Raw genomic sequence first — 19,574 nt, 5'->3', positions numbered from 1 at the left:
GAATGGAAGGAAGCACTTTTGTGCCCAGGTTGCCCTTGTAGGGTACATGTGCTGCTGGCTCTTCAGGCTTTCCCCTCGGAGTGCTACCATAGCTTCTCGGTTGGGAGCTGAGAGGCACTGGTTTCCAAGTACAGGAGACCCTGATGCCTGCTGGGCATTGATACCTAAGCAGTTGCTGGTTTGGTCCCTCCCCCAGGCTTCAGTTCTGACCTTCTCTCAGGGGGCTCCCTTAGCTCTTTCCACACTGCAGTCCAGGCCAGGGTTTTGAACCTTCTTCGGGAGAGACCAGCCATACCATTCTGGTTGTGGCCCCTCAGGCTTTCCTGGCAGCCCTGGTGCCTGCTCACTGCTTCCTTCATCCCCATACAGAGCCTCTCTGAGTTGGGTCCAGACCTCATGTCCCTGTCCTCTTTTCTGTTCTCTTCCCTCTGTCCATGCTGATGCGGTCTGCACTCAGATCCACCCAATTCTTGCCTGGAATACTGCAGTCTCCTCTTCACTGGCTCCCTGTGATTCCCAAAGCTATGCTTCTCTGGCCATGCTATTCCCAGCCTTTAAGATGCTTCTAGGCAGCGTGGTTCCTGTTGGTGAGCTCTGAGCTCTGCAGTGGATCTGCCTGACTCCTGAGCCTCAGCCTCCTGTGCTCCCTGCTCGGCCTCTGGGCTGTGGCCGCTGCTCCTGGGCCATGGATCCTCTCACCTGCCCCCACCCAGGTTAGGTGCCCACTGTTTGCCCACCCAGGGCTCTGCAGACCTCTGTCTAGCCGAGGTAGTCTTCTTTGCCGTTCCTGTTTGTTCTAGGCCAGCTGTATCTGCGTATCCTTGTGGGTCCTCACACTCTGCACACCTTCCTGGGTGCCCTGGGGCTAAAGGAAGGAAGGAAAGGATCAATGGATGCCCTCAGCATGGGCTGGTGTGTTCAGCATGGCTGGCTTCTCTCCTGGACTGTTCTTTCTTGGTCTCCTCTGCCTTTTGTTTACCCTGGGCTAAGTCCACGGCTTCTGTCCAGGATGCTAGAGGCCACGAGGCTCACAGAAGAAAAATCTGGATCCTGAAGACCTTGCCTCTACCCTGTCTCCCTCTGTCCCATCCCTTTTCCACAAGGAAGAAGGAATGAAAAACTGCCCAGCTCAGCAGCAGGGAGCTTGCCTAGATTGCTATCTGCATCAGAACCACAGCTCCCATCTTAAATGGAATAAGGGATAGTTTACTCTGGAGCCATTAGGATTGAGCATGGCCTGGGAACACGGATTTAGGCTACCCCAAACTCCATGTCCCAACGTGGAAATGGACTCACACATGAATCAAGACAACTTTAAAATACACTGGTGGCTACACCAGAGAGGCAGGCACAATGAGATACAGGGAGCTATTCTACAGGTCTAAGATGCTCTGTGCTGACGCCCTTGGCTTTTAGAGTGGCAGAAACTAGTGTTCTGCTAAGTTAACAGCTTTGAGAGGTGGCTATTTATTGCCACGTGGTATTAGTTCAGATACAGAGTGAGGTAAGGAATGCCTGTTCCAGAAGACTACAACTAGCTTAAATAAAGTAATTAGCCTCTGAAATAAATTCCCGATCTTCCTACAGTACTGACATTCCAATTGGCCCATCAGTCTCTGTAGACGCAGAAACTCCTTCCAGGAGTGTTTTGTTCCCAGCCAGACACAGCTGCTTTTCAGGATTTTTTTTTTTTTTTTTTTTTTTTTTTTGGGTTCACAGTGCTTGCTCCAGGCAGGCTTCCATCCCTAGTATTACCAGGAAAAAAAAATGTGAAGCTGACCATTTCTCAGCCCAGCTTAGCTCATCCAGTGGCCTTCCTTGACTTGGGAATGAAATCCACCCTGTTTGCCAGCATCCTGGCTCTCTACAGAGCCTTGTTTCCCACTACCAATCCAGAAAGGTCTTCCTTAAAGCTTGGCTTTCCAGATTCAGTCAGCTGGTTCCCAGCCCCCACACATTTGCTTTGGCTGGTCCCCAGTTTGGAGCACCCCCCACCCCATCTAGACTCTCCTCCTTCCTCCCTCCCCTCTCCCTCTTTCAGCTCTGTAGAGCAGCCTAGCCTGGAACTCACAGCATTCTGCCTGCCTCTGCCTCCTGAGTGCTGGGATCAAAGGTATGCCCCACCACTGTCCTGCTTCTTAATGCCTTCTTTAAGCCTCACCTTCCTGATTGGCCTCAAAGGCACCAAGAAGTCTTCTGTGGTGCTGGGGGCCCTCCCACCTCATCAACACTAGCCTAGGTCTGTGTTCACTCCTTAGAAACCGTTGTCATAATTGGTATTCTATGGGTTTGAGGCAACTGTGAGCCCTCCAGGAAACTTCCTACTTCCAGGGCCTCTGAATTAGTGTGCTGTTTGGTTCACCTGGCTATCTTCCTACCTGGACTAGAAATTACCCTAGGGCAAGAATCCAGCAGTGCCTGCCCTAGTTGCTTTCCAGGCAACCTGGGCTGCTGAGAATCCATCTGCATTGATCATCGGCCTGTGCAGAAGCTTGGGACCACTGAGCTAGATGGGGCACAGGGTCTGCCCTGCCACGGCACATGTTCACTGGTTCTGTCATGTTCTTACTGAGGATAGGAACAGGGAGGACAAGGAGGGCCAGGTTCCATGTGTCTCTCTCCCTTCATGTAGGCTTTGAGTCTCCTGCAGGGCCCACCCCCTCACCCTCCGCACCGCTCGCTCCTCCGTGGCAAGGCCGCAGCATAGCTAGCTCCAAGCTCTGGATGTTGGAGTTCTCGGCTTTCCTGGAGCGCCAGCAAGATCCCGACACAGTAAGTCCCTCAAACTCCAAGAGAGGCCATCTTAATCTCAGAGGTTCTGCTGCCATTGTAGGGCCCCAGTCTTGCAGGCCCAGAGTAAGTCACCAATCCCACAGGCCTTGTCCCTAAAGAAAGTCCTCGAATCCTGCAGCTTCTGTCTCCATGCTATATGCCACTGTCAGTGGAGGCCCTAGCCACATAGTAGGTCCCCTAATACCCACACTATTAAATGGGTTCTCAACCCTGGAAGTCCTGCCCCCATAGAAGACCTCACCTTCCATCCTTCCTGCCTTTTCTGGCTTCCTTCCCTTTCTTCCCCTTCTCCCTCAGATCTTAATAGATTACTCGTTCTTTCTTCTCCCCTCAACTGTCTTATATGTCATCACTCTCTCCTCCCTTCCCCTTCTTTTACTCTGTTCTTTCCCTTGCTTTGTGTCTATCTCCCACCTCAAGCCTTCCTGGCTTTGTTCTCCCTTTCTGTTCTCTCAGGCTGTCTCTTATTTCTCTTCTTCTTCTAGTGTCCTTTCCTCCTAACCCTGCTCCCCCCACCCCGTCCCCCACTCCTTAGCTCTGAGGGGCTATCAGGAAGCTAGGGTGACTCTAGTGGGGAATCCATCTCATCTGAGACAATAGCAGGGTACAGCAACAGGTTACTCCTGACCTTGCTCATCTAGAGTTTTACTGCTGTGGACAGATGCCATGACCAAGGCAACTCTTATAAGGATGACATTTAATTGGGGCCCACTCTTTTGGCTAGAGAAAATTCTCAATCAGACAATCTCAGACGGATTGTTCTTTTGTCCACAGTACAACAAACACCTGTTTGTGCACATCAGCCAGTCAAGCCCAAGCTACAGTGACCCCTACCTCGAAACTGTGGACATCCGCCAAATCTATGACAAGTTCCCAGAGAAGAAGGGAGGCCTCAAGGAGCTATTTGAACGGGGGCCCTCTAATGCCTTCTTCCTTGTGAAGTTCTGGGTAAGCCCTGGGCCTCTCTTCCCTTCATTCAGTGCCTTGAGATGGTGAGGAAAGCTGGAAAGAGAAGGCACAGTGGTGTGTAGGAGAAAAAGGGGGTGGGGTGGGGCGTCAGGGGGGAACACACACAGGAGGCCACTCTCCGCTTGTGGAAGCTGGGTGTCAGATTCTGATAGTGAGGCCATAGAGCTGTGCAGACAAAAGGCTTTTGGCTTTTGTTTCCTTTCTTTCTCTCTCCTTTCCTCGTTCCGTTTCTTTCTATGCCGGGGATGGACAGCTAACTGGGATAGATAACTAAGGTATGTTTCCCAAATCCTGCATGAGCTCAAGAGACTCTTTTTGGATGGTGGCTGTGGCAAGATCCTGGCCAGGAATTGGGGGGTTTAAGGAGGCAGTAGTCCTGGGGAAAGACTGAGAGGTAGGTAACACAGGGCTAGGAGGAGAGTCTGCATGGTTGGTTCTGGGCCTGATGCTGGTCCCCACCTGGTTCTCCGGGGCTCATCTGTGAATCTTAACTGGGCTCGGCAGAGCTGGGAAAAGAGGAGAATGGCTTAGGATGTCTCTTAGTGCAGCCCCGCCTCCCATAAGGAAATACTCATGTCTGTCTCAAGCAGTCCTGTCCACAGGCCTGGCCTCTGCCGCTCTCCTCGTCCCTCTGTGGATGCTGGGTACATAGAGTCAGTTCATAAGATGCTCTACTCTGAGATCAGGAGTTACAGAACTGCCCACAGCTTTCTTCCAGGGCCTACAACACACAGAAGGGACATGGGGGACACCAGGGCAATGGCTAGTAAGGGCAGGAAGTCCTCCAGGCACCTGACTGAACTTCAGATATGGAATTTTTTTCTTACACCAGGCCTGGGATCCAGTGCTGACTCTCCCTGCTCCCTGTGGTCTCTGCCACAGAGGACCACCCAGATGCTCTCCTTAGATCTATGGAGTGCACTCTATTTAGTTGCTCGCTTTGTTGTTGTTGTTGTTGTTTTTTGGAACCGTGGTTGGAGGCCTGGATGTCAGCCTTGGTAGACAAGTGTTCTACCTTTGAGCTGCACCACAGCCCTGCCAGCTGGCTCCTCTTTCTATCTACTTCCACCCCAGTCTAATTTGCTCCCGAGCCTGTTGGTAAACTGGGAGTCTCTCGTCTTGGAAAGAACATGTTGACAGTGAAGGTGGATACAATATCCCAGGTGGCTTTTAGTCCCTGCCTAGGAATGCCCAGCCCAGCCCAGCTCAGCCCTTCCTACTGCTGAGCCAGCACCTGGCTCTCAACAGAAGACTACAGTGCTGTGTTAGAGACCCGGGGTCTTACCTAGATAGACAGTGTGCCATTTTTGCCCTGTGATTGCAGGAATAGCTGGTTCTCCAAGCAGGTTGGTGCCTGGATTTGGATCTGAGGTCGGCAGGATCTGCTAGGCAGAGAGGAGGAAGGCCATTTCTTCCCTAGCAATGGATGAAGAGAAACAGGAGAAAGGAGCAGGGAGGTCTGAAGAAAGGTACCTGAGACAGAGTAATAGAAAACAGAGCAGCTGGGCAGTGGTGGCGCACGCCTTTAATCCCAGCACTTGGGAGGCAGAAGCAGGCAGGTTTCTGAGTTGGAGGCCAGCCTGGTCTACAGAGTGAGTTCCAGGACAACCAGGGCTACACAGAGAAACCCTGTCTAGAAAAAAAAAAAAAAAAGGAAGAAGAAAAAAATAGAGCAGCTAAGGTGATGGTTCTAGATGGTCCTTAATTTAAATTCTAGGGCTTAATTAATATGGATGAGAAATATGCAGTGTGTGTGTGTGTGTGTTGGTGATCAACTCAGGGCTTTATATATAAAGCGCTTGCTCTACTGTTGTGCTACATAGCATTCCACTGATCTTAGACAAGTGTGTTTATAGTTATGAATTCCAAAAGTCTTTAATAAGTAAGGAAAAGCTTTTGATTCTTGTACTGATTCCTTCCTAAGACCTGGAGGGTTAAATTGTGATCTTTCTTTAAGTTTTATATCCTATGTTAGTAAACATTTATGTCACTTTATCTTGGTGTCATGACTAAGGCATTCTAGATTTATCTCATTATAGAATAAAAACCCGCTTCACATCCCTTTCCATTACCTGAGACTACTCCCATGGAGCGAGTCCTATATCCTTGAGCAAAAGCCACACAATGTTTGCAAAGAGCTGAAGGCTATGCTGTGACTACGTTTCCTCTCTTACGTGCCTTTTCTTTCTCCTATAAGTAAATGGATGTGGTTTTTTTGTAAACTGGGGATTTAAAATGAAGTTATTCTTAAAATTTTATAGATGGCCCCATGAGAGCCACCCTATAAAACTGACTCAGCTTCCTGGGTTCTGGGATTACAAGTGTCCACCACATCATGTAGCGTATAGCAGCCATTTGTAAACACACTGCTCTGCTGCCGTGTGATGCCTGTCTTGTCTTGTGATGTGTGTGCCTGGTGCCGTTCTGATTCACTCTACATAGGGAATTTTATGATCTGCTTTTCTCCTTTCTGAAAGTTTTAATATCGCCTCGATTTCTGTGTTTTCAATTTCATATTGATGATCTTTGGGTTATATCTTGTCTTTCTTCCCATCGTTAGCTCTAAACTTGGTAGGCATCTTTAATGATAAGATTAGAGTCTTCCCATTTCCGGACATTTAAGTGTGTCATTTCTTTGAAAATTTCTCTCCTTCATTTTGCCAAATCCCTAATGCTACCCCAGTCCCTGGCTTATGCTCTTTGTTTTTTTTTTCTTTTTCGGGAGGTAGTAGGGGAGTTGAAACTGAATCTCACTGAATGGTCTAGGCTAATCTGTGACTCATGATACAGCCCAGGCTGTCCTCCAACTTGTAGTGATCCTCCTGTCTCAGCCTCCCAAGTGTCAGGATTATTGGTGTGAGTCATCACTATGTTTGTGTGTTGACTGTCTCTTGTCCTGGAGATCACTAAGTAGGCTAGACCAAAGCCCCAGGGCTCTCTCCCTTCCCCACCTCCCCCAACCCCATCTGGGATTACAAGTGTGGCCCTGAGCCTGGTCCTTTTTCATGGATTCTGAGGGTTGAATTCAAGCTCTATTCTTGCAAGGTAAGTCCCTCAATTACTAATTTTTTTTATATATTTTCCATTTTATTTGCCTGGTTTCTTTTCGTGGAGACTTGCTTCTCTTGTCGTCTAACTTGGATTGGTTATATCTGAGTGCATATTATCCAAAGCCCAAGGCATCATCAGTGCATAAAGCAGTAGTTTTCCATTCCTATAGAAGAAGCCTGGTGGTGGAGCCTCCAGGGATGAGCTGACTTCTCTGTAATAGCCCAGGAGCCTGAGTCCTCTCTCCTTGTCATCCTCAGTGTGTGGCTTCTGTTCTCAAGGTCACGGACACCGGAATTCCAACCATTATCTCCACATTGCAAACATTAGGAAAGAATCCTATATAGCTCCCTGTGGGTTCCTTTCTAAAGTCCTACACCAGGTGTAATTATCTGTATGGCTGCACCTTGCTCTGATGAACCAGGGAGATGTGAACTCGGCCGCTTTGCTGTGGGTTTCAGTTAGAATCATTGGGGTAAACAGGCAGCCTCCAGTTTCTCATGTGTTTAGGGGGGAGTCCTGGGCTCCCCTCCAGAGTGCATTATGTTAACTAGTGGCTTTCTCAGCGCTGGTCCAGCTGCCCCTTGAATGTGACTGGGGTCAGAAGGGAGACCCAGCTGTCAGTGCAAGATGTGGTTATCAGTGCTATACCTTGGAAGACAAGGCATATTTAGGGTCCTTCTCGACAGCTCATGCCTTCTTTTAGCTGGTAGGCTGGTAGTTTCTCTCTCTCTCTCTCTCTCTCTCTCTATATATATATATATATATATATATATATACATATATATACATATATATATATAAACATATATATTATATTAATTATACACATGTGTGTATGCATATGTATGTACGTATGTTCTGTGTATAGGGATTCCAGGGCCCTGCCTATGCTAGGCAATCCCTGTACAAAGCATGCCAGGTAAGCCCTATACAGCTGAGAGCTACTTCCTGGTGCAGTTGGTGGCAGTAGTTTTTATCTACAGACACATTTCAAATAAGGCTCATCTTAGAATTCCATCTCACAAACAGTAGAAACTGACACATTGTGCAGACAAGGGCTTCAGTCTGAGGCATGCTTCCTTGGCTGGGTCTCTTATTCCTGTGGCCTTTCTCAGTATATTCAGGGAAGACAACAGATCACAGGAGCACTCGCGTTATGAGGTCACATGGACTCTCTCACTTTTGACTTTTGCCACATCTCCAAAGGTGGATCTGTGGATAATCTTGTCTTCAGAGGAGAAAGGGAAACATGATCAGAGTAGACAATTTTACCAGACTTAACCCAGTCTGCTGAGGACTAGAGCCAGACAGCAGACCTCACCAGTAAGGCTCCAAGGTCAGGCAATGCCCCCCAGACACAGCTTTGGTGCTCACCCTGGTCCTGGGAGGAAGCTGTGGATTGTTTGAAAGACTCCAAGGGATGCCAAGGGATGTTGTTGGTAACAGAGACGAGGTCAGACTTCACTGAGATCATGCAGGGGAGCAATGGGGCCATTTGATTTTCTAGATCTTAACCTTCTTCCCAGGAAACGTTGGCAAAGTCTTCCAGGTGGAAGTGAGTTAGAGCCTCCCTCTGTTACCTTGTTAGGCCCATTTCCTCTTTTGCCTTCCCTTAGGGGATAGGGGGGAGGGAACTGACAGAAGAAGTGGGTGCTGGGACAGCTCAGATGCCAGAAGTTTGACTGGGCAGGTCCCACAGACATGCTTGGATAGGGCTGTATTAAAAACCCACAAGGCCATTGCCTTCTGGCAGCACAAACTCCATAGCAAGTCTTGGACCTGGGCCAGCGCAGCACATGGTGGCTATGAGAGCCCTCACCCTGTTGCAGGCAGCTGGCTTTTGGGCTTAGCGGTTCCTGTGAGATTAAGTCACTCTTCCTCCTTTCTTTCTTTTTCTTTTCTTTAAACTCTTTCCTCCCTCCCTTTTCCCTTTTCTTCCTTTCTTTCTTAGATTTATTTATTTATCCCATGTATATGAGTACACTGTTGCTCTCTTCAGAGACACCAGAAGAGGGCATCAGATCTCATTACAGATGATTATTACAGATGGTTGTGAGCCACCATGTGGTTGCTGGGAATTGAACTCAGGACCTCTGGAGGAGCAGTCAGTGCTCTTAACCACTGAGCCATCTCTCCAGCCCCAGTCACTCCTCTAGAGAGCTGCATCTTAAGAGTAAGTCTTGGCTTCTGTGCCTCTGTTTCTCCTTCTTAAAGGTTAGCTGTTATTCTCATGGCCTTCAATCTGGGAGCTCAGATGAGATCTTATCCTCAACCTGAGTGCTGCCTCCTTAAGGGAAGGTGAGCGGAGGTCAGAGAGAGCTGGAAAGTGGAAACCCCGTGCTCCATAACCAGTTGAAAATTACCAGGGGCTGCCTGTCCTTGTCAGGGGAAGGCGTGCCATTTGGCACACTGGGTGGAGCCAGGACAATTCCCTGGGCCTTTCCATCATCCGTTCCACAGCTCCCTTCTGGGCCCGACATTCCTCCCAGACACATGACAATCAAGGCTGTCTGCTCATCTGTCAGTCACCCGATCCCTCACACCTGTTGCAGGCCCAGTCCTGGAGCTGCCCACCCTCACGGAACAGCTATGAATAGGGTGCATGGAGGGGGTAGTGTGTTCCGAAGGCTGGCCACCGAGAGGAACAGCTGTCCTGGGCTACAGCTGCAGGGTGAGCTGGTGGTAAAGTGGGATGGATCCCGGAACCCAAGGACAAGCCGAGGCACCTTGAAAGGGGTCCTCTGGCATTAGCCACCACCTCGAAGATCAGCGTGACACTGGCCCCTCCCTATCTCACGGATCCTACTTTGTTCTCTGTTACAAATTCTTTCATAATACACAAATATTCCGTAGCCTTTTCTTGCCCCATAGTCCCCAGAAGCACTGGTGTTTTGAAAGGATCCTAGGGTGGGAGGTGACTGAAGTGTTTGCAGGTCTCAAGTCGAGGTCTAGGACTCAGGGGTAAAGTATATACCCCTATACCCCTATACACCATATATACATACACACACACATATACACACTCATACATATACATATATATGTATATATATGCACATACATATATTTATGTGCAATATACATACATATATAGATATATAGATATATGTACATATGTGTGTGTGTGTAATATATATGTATTATACTGAGGTGTCTTACATCTGTCACAGCACCGCCCAGAGCTACATGCCAACCTTTATTGAAAGGCCTGGTGTGTGGCCACTGAGTAAGATTTGTAGAGTACAGGACTCTTGCCCCCATGGACCTTCCCCTGGACAAGTCACATGAGCATGAGGTGCAGAGATAGGGGCAGGCTGTCTTTGTGTGTGGCTGGAGAGGCTCTTTGGTATTGGGTGTTCCCAGCATGGTATTTGGGGATGTCTTATAAGTGCTACATCTACTGACATATCTTAACAAACCAAATAAAACAGCAACAACAAGCAGAGTCCTTGTTTTCATGGTTGTATTGCTGAGGGTAAAATTACAAATAAAAGAGAGTTTATGTCACTAGGTGGTGGTAGCACACTTTTTAATCCCAGCAGAGGCAGAGGCAGAGGCAGAGGCAGAGGCAGAGGCAGAGGCAGAGGCAGAGGCAGAGGCAGAGGCAGAGGCAGAGGCAGAGGCAGAGGCAGAGGCAGAGGCAGAGGCAGAGGCAGAGGCAGAGGCAGATGGATCTCTGAGTTCAAGGCCAGTCTGGTTTAGAGAGTGAGTCAGGACAGCCAGGACTATACAGAGAAGCCCTGTCTCAAAACCAAAAAGAAAAAGGAAAAGGAAAGTAAATTGATGTTAAAGATATCACAAGGGTCAGCGATATGGCTAAGTGAGGAAAGGTGCTTGCCTTTAAGCCTGATAACTTGAGTTCAACTCCTAGAACACACATACTTGAAAGAGAAAATTGACTCATGCAATTGTCCTCTGACTTACACATGCCCACAGTACAACATCACACACACACACATGAGTCCACATACATCATCATGAGCCCACAAGTATCATCAAAAGATAAGAAATTAGGTGGATACCTGTAATCCTACTACTCAGGAGGATGAAGTCAAAGGAATGAGGGTTGAGGTCAGCCTGGACTACACAGCAAGTTCTTGGTTCAAGCAAAGACACCATGAGGGACTGGTGTGGTTAATGAGGGTAGCATTGGTCAGAGTCCTGTGAGCACATGTCTGTCATCTGAGTATTGTTACCATATCTCTGGCCTCAGTAACTTTTCAGACCACTGGGAGTCATGACAGTGTTTTGTTTTCTTGTTGATGAGTGGTCAGCATTTCTGCCCTGTTCTAGTCACAGCATAAACTAAGTCTCTCAACGTTTTCAGGCCAGTCTGGCATACTAGGTCTCCTGGGTTGCTCATATGACTTTGAGAACGTGGGGGAGAGCCTGGGTTCAGGTCCCTGCTCACCTCATTTGTCACCAGAAGAACTTGAGCCATGGCTGACCCACTTCCTCCAGGACTCATGGGTTGCTCTCCCTGCCTTGCTCCACGCCCTGCAGCTGCCCTTTCCCACTGGATTATGATGGACACGGAGTGGGGAGTCTGAAGCCATCCTGGGGATAGAGAGTGTTCAGTAGAGGGGACTGTTTGTTTCAGAGGCTAAACATCAGCTCGGATGCTGCAGTGATTGTTTGCGTTTTCTTCCTTCTAATGAATGGCTCCACTTAAACCATACATAGTGCAGAGACATTCCAAAAAATATCTCTTCGTACTGTTCCATAATTGCTTTCCTCCTTCAGCAAGTTTCGTTCATCCATAGTGGTGAAGGCTAGCCCTTCTTAGCAGTGTGCATGTGCCTCTCTTTGTGTGTGTATAATATTTCTCCCACACTACCTTAATTACAGCATAATCAACACTCCCTTGTCAGCGTACACAAAGATTTTGCTGTAGAAAGGAGGTGCCAAAGGAGAAAAACTTGTACTTGAGTGTCACCTAGTGGTGTAAGACTGCTTGTCACGTGCGCCCAACTCCTACCCAGACCTTCCTGGGTTCTGCACAAGAATAGTAGGTCTCAGAACCTGCCTCAGGATTGGCAGTGCACAGCCTGCACTCTGGTCCATGTGGCAGTTCCCTCGGTGTTGTGTGGTAGGTGAAGAAGTCTCACATAAGAGTCATCCTTCTGGGCAGTACTGGTACACGCCTTTAATCCCAGTGCTCGAGAGGCCCTCGTCTACAGAGCAAAATCCAGGACAGCCAGGGGTACACAGAGAAACTCCATCTCAAACAAAAAAACAAACAACCCCGAATCACTGTTTTCATGACTGTATTGCTTAGGGTAAAATGAAGGAAGGAAAGAGAATTGGTGTTGATGGGCAGCTGTAGTACACACCTTTAATCTTGGCACTTAGGAGGCAGGCTGGTCTACGTGGTGAATTCCAGGGCAGCCAGACCTACATAGCAAGACCTTGTCTTGAAAAAACAAGAACAAAACAAAGAATTGGTCTTCTGTATGTCATTTGTAGAAAAATGGGTGGGGTTAGAAATCCTCATGCCAAACAGAATCAAGCCAACCCAGCCAGGCAAATACATGTTTTTACACACACACACACACACACACACACACACACACACACACACACACACACTCACACACATATTCACTATACACACACATACACACACACACTACACACACACACACACACACACACACATATTCACTATACACACACATACACACACACACTACACACACACACACACACACACACTCACACACATATTCACTATACACACACATACACACACACACTACACACACACACACACACACACACTCACACATATTCACTATACACACACATACATACACACACACACTACACACACACACTACACACACACACACACACACACACACATGTTTAAAAGAACTTCTTAATTAAAATAAAGAATGTCAGTGAGATGGCTTGGTATACACCCCTGCCTCCAAGTCTATTGATTCACATGGAGGAAGAAGAGAACTGCTACCCCAAAGTTGTCCTTTGGCTTCTACATGCTTCCTCTGGCGTGGCTGTGCTCATACACATAAAATTAACAAGCAATTTTTTTCTTAAAAAGCCCACCATGAAGCAAAAGAAACCCTCCCCCCCAAAACTAAAGAGCCGAAGGGGCGTCCTTCTGGAAACGTTTACCAAGTTCAGCCACATGGGTGCCCAGAGGACAAGTGCCGTGGTCTGTGGGGACCCATTTATCTCTTGTTAGCTGCAGAACTTGCCGTTCATTATCTATGTGTTTGCTAAAGGCAGAAGTTGCAGGGTCATGGGTTAACACCAGGTTTGAGAAAGAAGCCTGTGGGGCCACACAGTGCCTGTAAGGGCTGGCTTCTCTGACATGTGAGGGAAGACTAACTTCCAGTAGAAGCCTAAGGACATTGAAACTGCTGGGGATGTGGGGTGTCTACCGAAGAAAGCCGCAGGTACCCAGGGGAGCCAGCTCCTGGGAGAGGCCGTAGCTGCAAATGGCAGAGCCATGGGTGCTGGGATGCCCGAGCTCTTGCACCTCAGATATATCATCTTAAGCCCTGGACATTAGGTATGGAGCTGTAGAATTTCATGTTTGCTTTGCTAAGTCGCTACCTTTTTCTTTTTTGAAGATTTTATGGATATGTCTCTGTGGATATGTGAGCACATGTGCTGCGGGTTGGGGGCTCATGGAGGTCAGAGGAGAGCAGAAGAGGGCATGAGCTGCCCACTGTGGGTGCTGGGCGCTGAGCTGCCCACTGTGGGTGCTGGGCGCTGAGCTCAGGTTCTCTGTAAGCGCAGCAAGTTCTGTGATGCACTGACTTTCCAGCACCGAGTTCCTTCTTGCTGCTCTCCCTTGCTTTCTCGTCGACATGGGGATGTCTCTTTGGCTCTATGCTGAGTGGGAACTGTGTGGTTTCCCTTCTGATGGTGTAAGGTCTATAGCTCTATGTGGCTTCCTTTTTGATTTTGCAGGGTTCATAGCTCAGACTACCTCAGAAGAGACTATACTCTGGACACTTCTGACTACCATGTGGTTGTAGTAAGAGACGGACATGAGCCTTTCTGGGCCAGGCACGTGTTTTGAATCTGTGGCTCCCACAGATTGGCATTTGGAATGCTCAGTCCTCAGCTTGTGGCTCTATTTGGAAGTTTATACCCACTCCTGGTTTGGGCTTGTGGCCTCAGCTTCCTGCCCCATGCCATGTGAACAGCCACCGTCTCATGTTTTAGCACCAGATGGAATCATCTGCCATGCTTCCCTGCTGTGAGGGTCTGAGATGGCGAGATAACCCCCTCCTCTCTTAGGCTGTCTGTGATAGTCACAGCAGTCCTAAAGTAACTAATACAATAGGCAACCAAGAATTAATTCATGCGCTCCATGTGGGCAGCTATGAACTTATTTCTTGTTGTTTTGGGGAACAAACCAGAAAGATTGGCACCGAGCCAGGATGTGTGGGTAGCAGAGGCTTTCCTATGACTGCCCTGTACCAATTTTTTCTTTCTTTTTCTTCTTTCTTTCTGGTCCTTCCAGGACAAAGGTTCTCTCTGAGTTGTACCCAAGTCCTGCCCCTTACCCCCCCACACACACACACTTTTGTTGAAAAGCTCATTCATGAAACTTTTATTCCACTTACACAAACTTTAATTCATGTGCTCTTAACAGTTGTGTTTGGATTGTTCACGAAAATTTCATGACATCAAAACAAAGCTAGGCCTCATCTCAAGTTATTTCCATGTGTTTGTTTTTGTTTTTTGTTTTTTTTTAACAACACATACATGTCAAGCAAGTATCAAAAAAGAAAAAAATCACAAAAGCTAAAAAGAAAAGGCTAAAAAAGAAAAAAAAAGAAAAAAAAAGCTAAATCCTTGGGATTTTGTTTACAGCTGTGCTTTGTTTACAGTTTGTTTACAGCAGTTCATTTCTGCTGCGTCTCGACTTTTGCATTTGTTCTTAGATTGCCTAAAACATTTAAATACAAGTAAACTATGTAGCAAAAATAATGAAAGCAAGTAGCACGTAACCTTACAAATAATGGACCATGAACTGTTTCTTCCCTTAGAGCAGACTGGGTTACAGCTCTGCCTAGGGACCACTGGTAAAGGGTGTGCATGTGAAGACACAGGATGTCAATGTGTGTCCATCCACTGGATGTTTGTACCACAGCCTAACAGGTGCCCCAAACCTTAAAGTACCCACAGACACCACACTCCAATTATGCCTTTTGTTCCTTACCAGCACAAAACGAATAGGCAGGCGATTTTCTTTGCTTAGCCATGGAAGCAGTTTTAACATTGGCCCTTCTGAAGCCACAATGTACCAAGAATACTATGCTAAACACACGTAACTCCTGTAAAAATTCCACATCCCCATATTGGCCACTTCAAGGTAAAAATGTGTACGTTCTTAAAGTCAAGGCATGTGTAGACAGACAGACAGACAGACAGACAGACAGAGTCTTGTATATATCTCAGGATGATCTAGAACTCAGTCTTTCTGCCCCAGGCTACTCTGCTGTCCCTGCCCCATTCTTTTAAAGTCCTGTTCTCTGGTCCAAGACGTGCACTGGGCACTAGGAACCCTAAGGACACACCTGCAAACAACCCCATCTCCCCCTGTCTCCGGCAGGCAGACCTCAATACCAACATCGATGACGAGGGCAGCGCCTTCTATGGGGTCTCCAGCCAGTACGAGAGCCCGGAGAACATGATTATCACCTGCTCTACGAAGGTCTGCTCATTTGGCAAGCAAGTGGTGGAGAAAGTTGAGGTAGGAGCCTCCCTGGTGGGTGTAGGGCAAAAGGGTGGGCTGTGTGCCTTCTCTTGGGGCCAGGATTGCTAAGGGGGCCCCTGGGCAGAGGTGGACGCCATGCCCCTTTCACTGCCCTTAAGGAAGTGCATATTTTGGGTTGGGCATGAGGCATCTGGTAAGTTACTGATTTAATTGCCTGTCCTGCACCTCAGAGCCCTGGCTGAGTCTTCTGGCTGGGATTCCTTTCAAGCCTTCCTTGGAAGCATCCCACATCTAGAGCAGGGCCAAAGCACAGGCTAGCCCAAGGATTTCTCCCTAATCCATCTGTGTCTCTGACAGCTGAGTGCGGGGCTAGGAGAGAGGCCTTTCCCAGGTACACAGCTCTCTAGAGGCAGAGGCAGGGGAGGTGGGTGTTCAGGGTTTGCTGTTTACTCCTTGAGTGCTGGAAACTTGTGGAGTCCCTTTGCTCCAGTTGTTGGGGTTTCTGTAAGAATCTGGGTGTGCTAGGCAAGTACCCTACCACTGAGAATACCCTCAATCAATCCCTGATTCCTCCTTCTCCCCCTCTCTCCCTCCTTCCTTTCCTCCTTCTCTCTCCCTCCCTCTCCCTTCCTCATTCCTTTCCTTCATCCTTCCCTCCCTCCCTCCTTCTCTCCCTCCCTCCCTCCCTCCCTCCCTCCCTCCCTCCCTCCCTCCCTCCCTCCCCCCTCCCTTCCTCCCCTCCTCCCCTCCACTCCTCCTTCCTTGAGATAGTCTTTAGATGCTCCTACCCAGAAGCACAGAGCTCACTTTTCAATTGTGGAGTGCCCCAGAGACCTTACACTTGGGGCAGAATTTCCTGCTTCTCTTCAGGGCAGGCAGCCTGGTGGTGAGCACAAGCTTAGAGGCCCTGTGTTGATCTCTGCACACCTCCCCCACCCCCACTTCCTGTTGGATGTTTGGGGTTGTGTTAATACCCCACCCCCATCTCTAAGGAAGTATCAGTTTGTCTTTATCATCCACTGGTTCCAATTGCAGTGACATTCCCATCCTATTGTGTAGTGACAAAATGGCACCAAAGCCTCCATCCCAGCATACCTGTGGCCCTAAAGTCTATGACCCTGTCTGTGCAATGACTAACACTGTGCATGGTGTTAGTCTGGTCACCTCTTGGCCCATGGGGAACTGAATTGATGCTGTTCTCCACCTGGGGGTGACAGCCACCTCATGTCAAACAGCTAGGTACCATGAAAAGGGACCGCTGCTTTGCAATCCCAATCCTAGAATGGCCAGGAAGCTTTCGATACGTACGTGTTAGCACCACCGATGCTCACTCATGTCACTGCTCTCCATCTTGGGAGCGTAGTCCAGTTGTAGCACTGGGTGTTTGCAAGTGTGTCGTGTTTTGTTTGTTTGCTGCTAAAGATGGATGCCCGGGCTCACTGTGGCTAAGCATCTATCTGTCCTGCCTCGGCAAAGGCAGTTTTTACAAAGCTCCTCTAGCTATTTACTTTTGTTAAACGTATCGAGGTATTGAGATGCCCGTGGCTCTAGCCAGTCATCATCCCACATGCCATCCCTCTAGCTCCTAGGCCAACAGTATCCACTACCAAGGTTCATGCACGTGGCAGTTCCATCTTGAAGGCGCTGCTATTCTCCCCCCACCTCAGCCTCATGTGCAACAACGCCTGCTCACTTGCCCTATCTCCTTGCTGCTACTTCGGCTACTTCCAGGTCTCCCGGAAGTGTCTGCCTGTCTGGTCAGTGACAAAAGGGAGAGGCGGAGAGGCCTGGCTTCATTCATGCCCATGAACCTGAGAGGATGACCCTACCTGGGACATCCCTGCCGACTTGGGCTTGGGCTGGAGGGGAAGGGATTCTAAGCCTCTGTTGTCCCTGGGGTTCTACAGACGGAGTATGCCCGCTATGAGAATGGCCACTATTTGTACCGCATCCACCGGTCCCCTCTCTGTGAGTACATGATCAACTTTATCCACAAGCTGAAACACTTACCCGAGAAGTACATGATGAACAGTGTGCTGGAGAACTTCACCATCCTGCAGGTATGATGTGGGGCAGATGCCCAGCGGGTGGTGCCGACGGCAGCTTCCGTATCCAGGGCTTTGACCCTCACCACCTTCTCGCCTGCAGGTGGTCACCAACCGAGACACACAGGAGACCTTGCTGTGTATTGCATATGTCTTCGAAGTTTCAGCCAGCGAGCATGGGGCTCAGCACCACATCTACCGACTTGTGAAAGAATGAGAGACTTGGAGAGCAATGGTAGGGGGGACAAGTCCAGGACATGGGGACCTGGGAGGGGACCTTCAGGGACAGTCCCCTGGAAGTGCCAAGAGAGCCAAGCAGAGTTGCCAGGTCTCTTCTTACCAGGAGCAAACTGCCTGATCTTGCAGTGCTCAACCCCCAATAAACCCAAGGTGTCAAGTATTTTCAGAGGAGCTAGTTTGGCCTGTGTGAGCCCAGAAGGGCAGGGGAGAAGGGGGCATCAGGAAGCAAGCTGGAAGCAATGGCCCAAAGTACTCCAGGACAGCCAAGGAACCAGAACCCCGGTGGACTCAGCCAGGCATATCACCAAGACACCAAAGCTCAAGACCCTTCTCAGCTGCTGGAACCTCACACTCCTGCTGCTGGTCACCCTAGTGGCCTGAGGACAGATTGCACGTAGGTCACACACCCAGAGATGCTGTGGGTGACTTTATGTACACTGTCTGTCTGTCCTGCCATCGGTGCCTGAGAATGGCTACTGCAGAAGGCTCCATCCCTGCAAACAGGGCTGGGTTTAGGTGTGGCTGCAACATAGTTGTTGGAGGGAGACTGGGTAAGAGCTACTCGGGTGGCTTTGTTCTTTCTGCAGTGGCCCTGCAGGGGGCAGGGTCTCCAAACTGAAGCAAGGCTTGGAGGTAGGGCGTCCTGCCTCAGGGCCAGCATTTCCAGCTGCCTGGCCTCCACAGGCTCCTCGGCTTCTCTATTAGTCTCTTTTCTTCTCTGCTCAGCACTGACGAGGGAGGGTGTCTGTAAAGTACCCGGGTCTTGCGGTGCCAGTTAAATAATCTAATCCTCAGCCCCATTGCTTCTCTCACTCTGGAGGGCCTGGATCTGTCTCTCTGCTGCCCTCTCAAGGCTTTCTGGTGTCTGCTTTCCCCAGTTGGAGCCAGTTCTAATAGTCTGGAGCCTCAGGAAGAAAGATACAACCTGGGCATGTTTGTGTGTATCCAGGACTCAGGGATGCATCTGTGAGGATGCAGAAATGGGCAGGGCAGCATTGTGGTGATGCTACAGAGGTGAGGGACAAGGGCTCTGGAGTCAGTCTAGCCTGACTTTGGTGTGCAACCTTTAAAAAAAAAATGTTGTGGTGCCTCAGTTTCCCCATCTGTAAAATGGGTATAACATTCACCTACCTCGTGTATGGACAGTGCCTCACACAGTGCTGAGCACATCCACATGTTCAATAAATATGCATTGGTACTAACCGTGAGAACTTCAACTCCAGCTAAGAACCCTGGCTGGAGAGCTATATGCACTAGGGTGGGGTGGTCCCTACAGTAACTGCCTGTCACAGAGAGGAGGAATCCGAGGGTCTCAGGGAAGAGGTAGTCCTTGAGGGAACAGGTTATGAGAGGAAGGTGGCTAATATTTATTGATGTTATTTCTGTGGTTTTTGGTGTTGGGGCCAAGGTTTGACACAGGCTAAGTGACTATGCCAGAAGTATGCAAATAGGCATATGGAAGGAGGTTGGCTGCATCTCAGATGAGGAAGACGGACAAGCCGCCCAGTCTTTCTGTAGCCCCAAATTCCTTCTCCTTAACTCAGAGCAATTTAACCCATATGCTGCTCCCTACCGTGTTAGGATGGTGGCTAGACCCAGGCCTCCTCCCTTCCTACTGCACTATGTAAAGGTCCTGCTATCAAACAGGGCCAGGGTCCCAGAAAGACTACTGCATCCCTGACCTTGTGACCAGGATTCACCAGTCCACGTGCAGGCCTATGTTTGCAGCCCTTCCCTCCCCCCCACCCCCCAACATCCTAGCCCTGGCCTCCTCC

General features: G+C 49.0%; 1 protein-coding gene across 2 annotated transcripts in view; it reads left to right on the top strand.

The window, feature by feature from the left end:
- The window catches only part of Tead4 (TEA domain family member 4), a 73,671-nt gene extending 54,672 nt beyond the window's left edge, over positions 1–18,999 (top strand). For both annotated transcript variants that reach the window (NM_001080979.1, NM_011567.2), the window contains 5 exon segments: positions 2,633–2,772; positions 3,568–3,741; positions 15,410–15,550; positions 17,422–17,574; positions 17,663–18,999. In NM_001080979.1, coding sequence (NP_001074448.2) covers positions 2,633–2,772; positions 3,568–3,741; positions 15,410–15,550; positions 17,422–17,574; positions 17,663–17,776 — 722 coding nt within the window. In that variant the 3' untranslated portion in view covers positions 17,777–18,999.
- The last annotated feature ends 575 nt before the right edge of the window (positions 19,000–19,574 follow it).

The sequence above is a fragment of the Mus musculus genome, chromosome 6 (assembly GCF_000001635.26).
Source record: "Mus musculus strain C57BL/6J chromosome 6, GRCm38.p6 C57BL/6J".
In the NCBI taxonomy this organism is placed as follows: Eukaryota; Metazoa; Chordata; class Mammalia; order Rodentia; family Muridae; genus Mus; species Mus musculus.
This window is presented reverse-complemented; position numbering and strand designations above follow the sequence as displayed.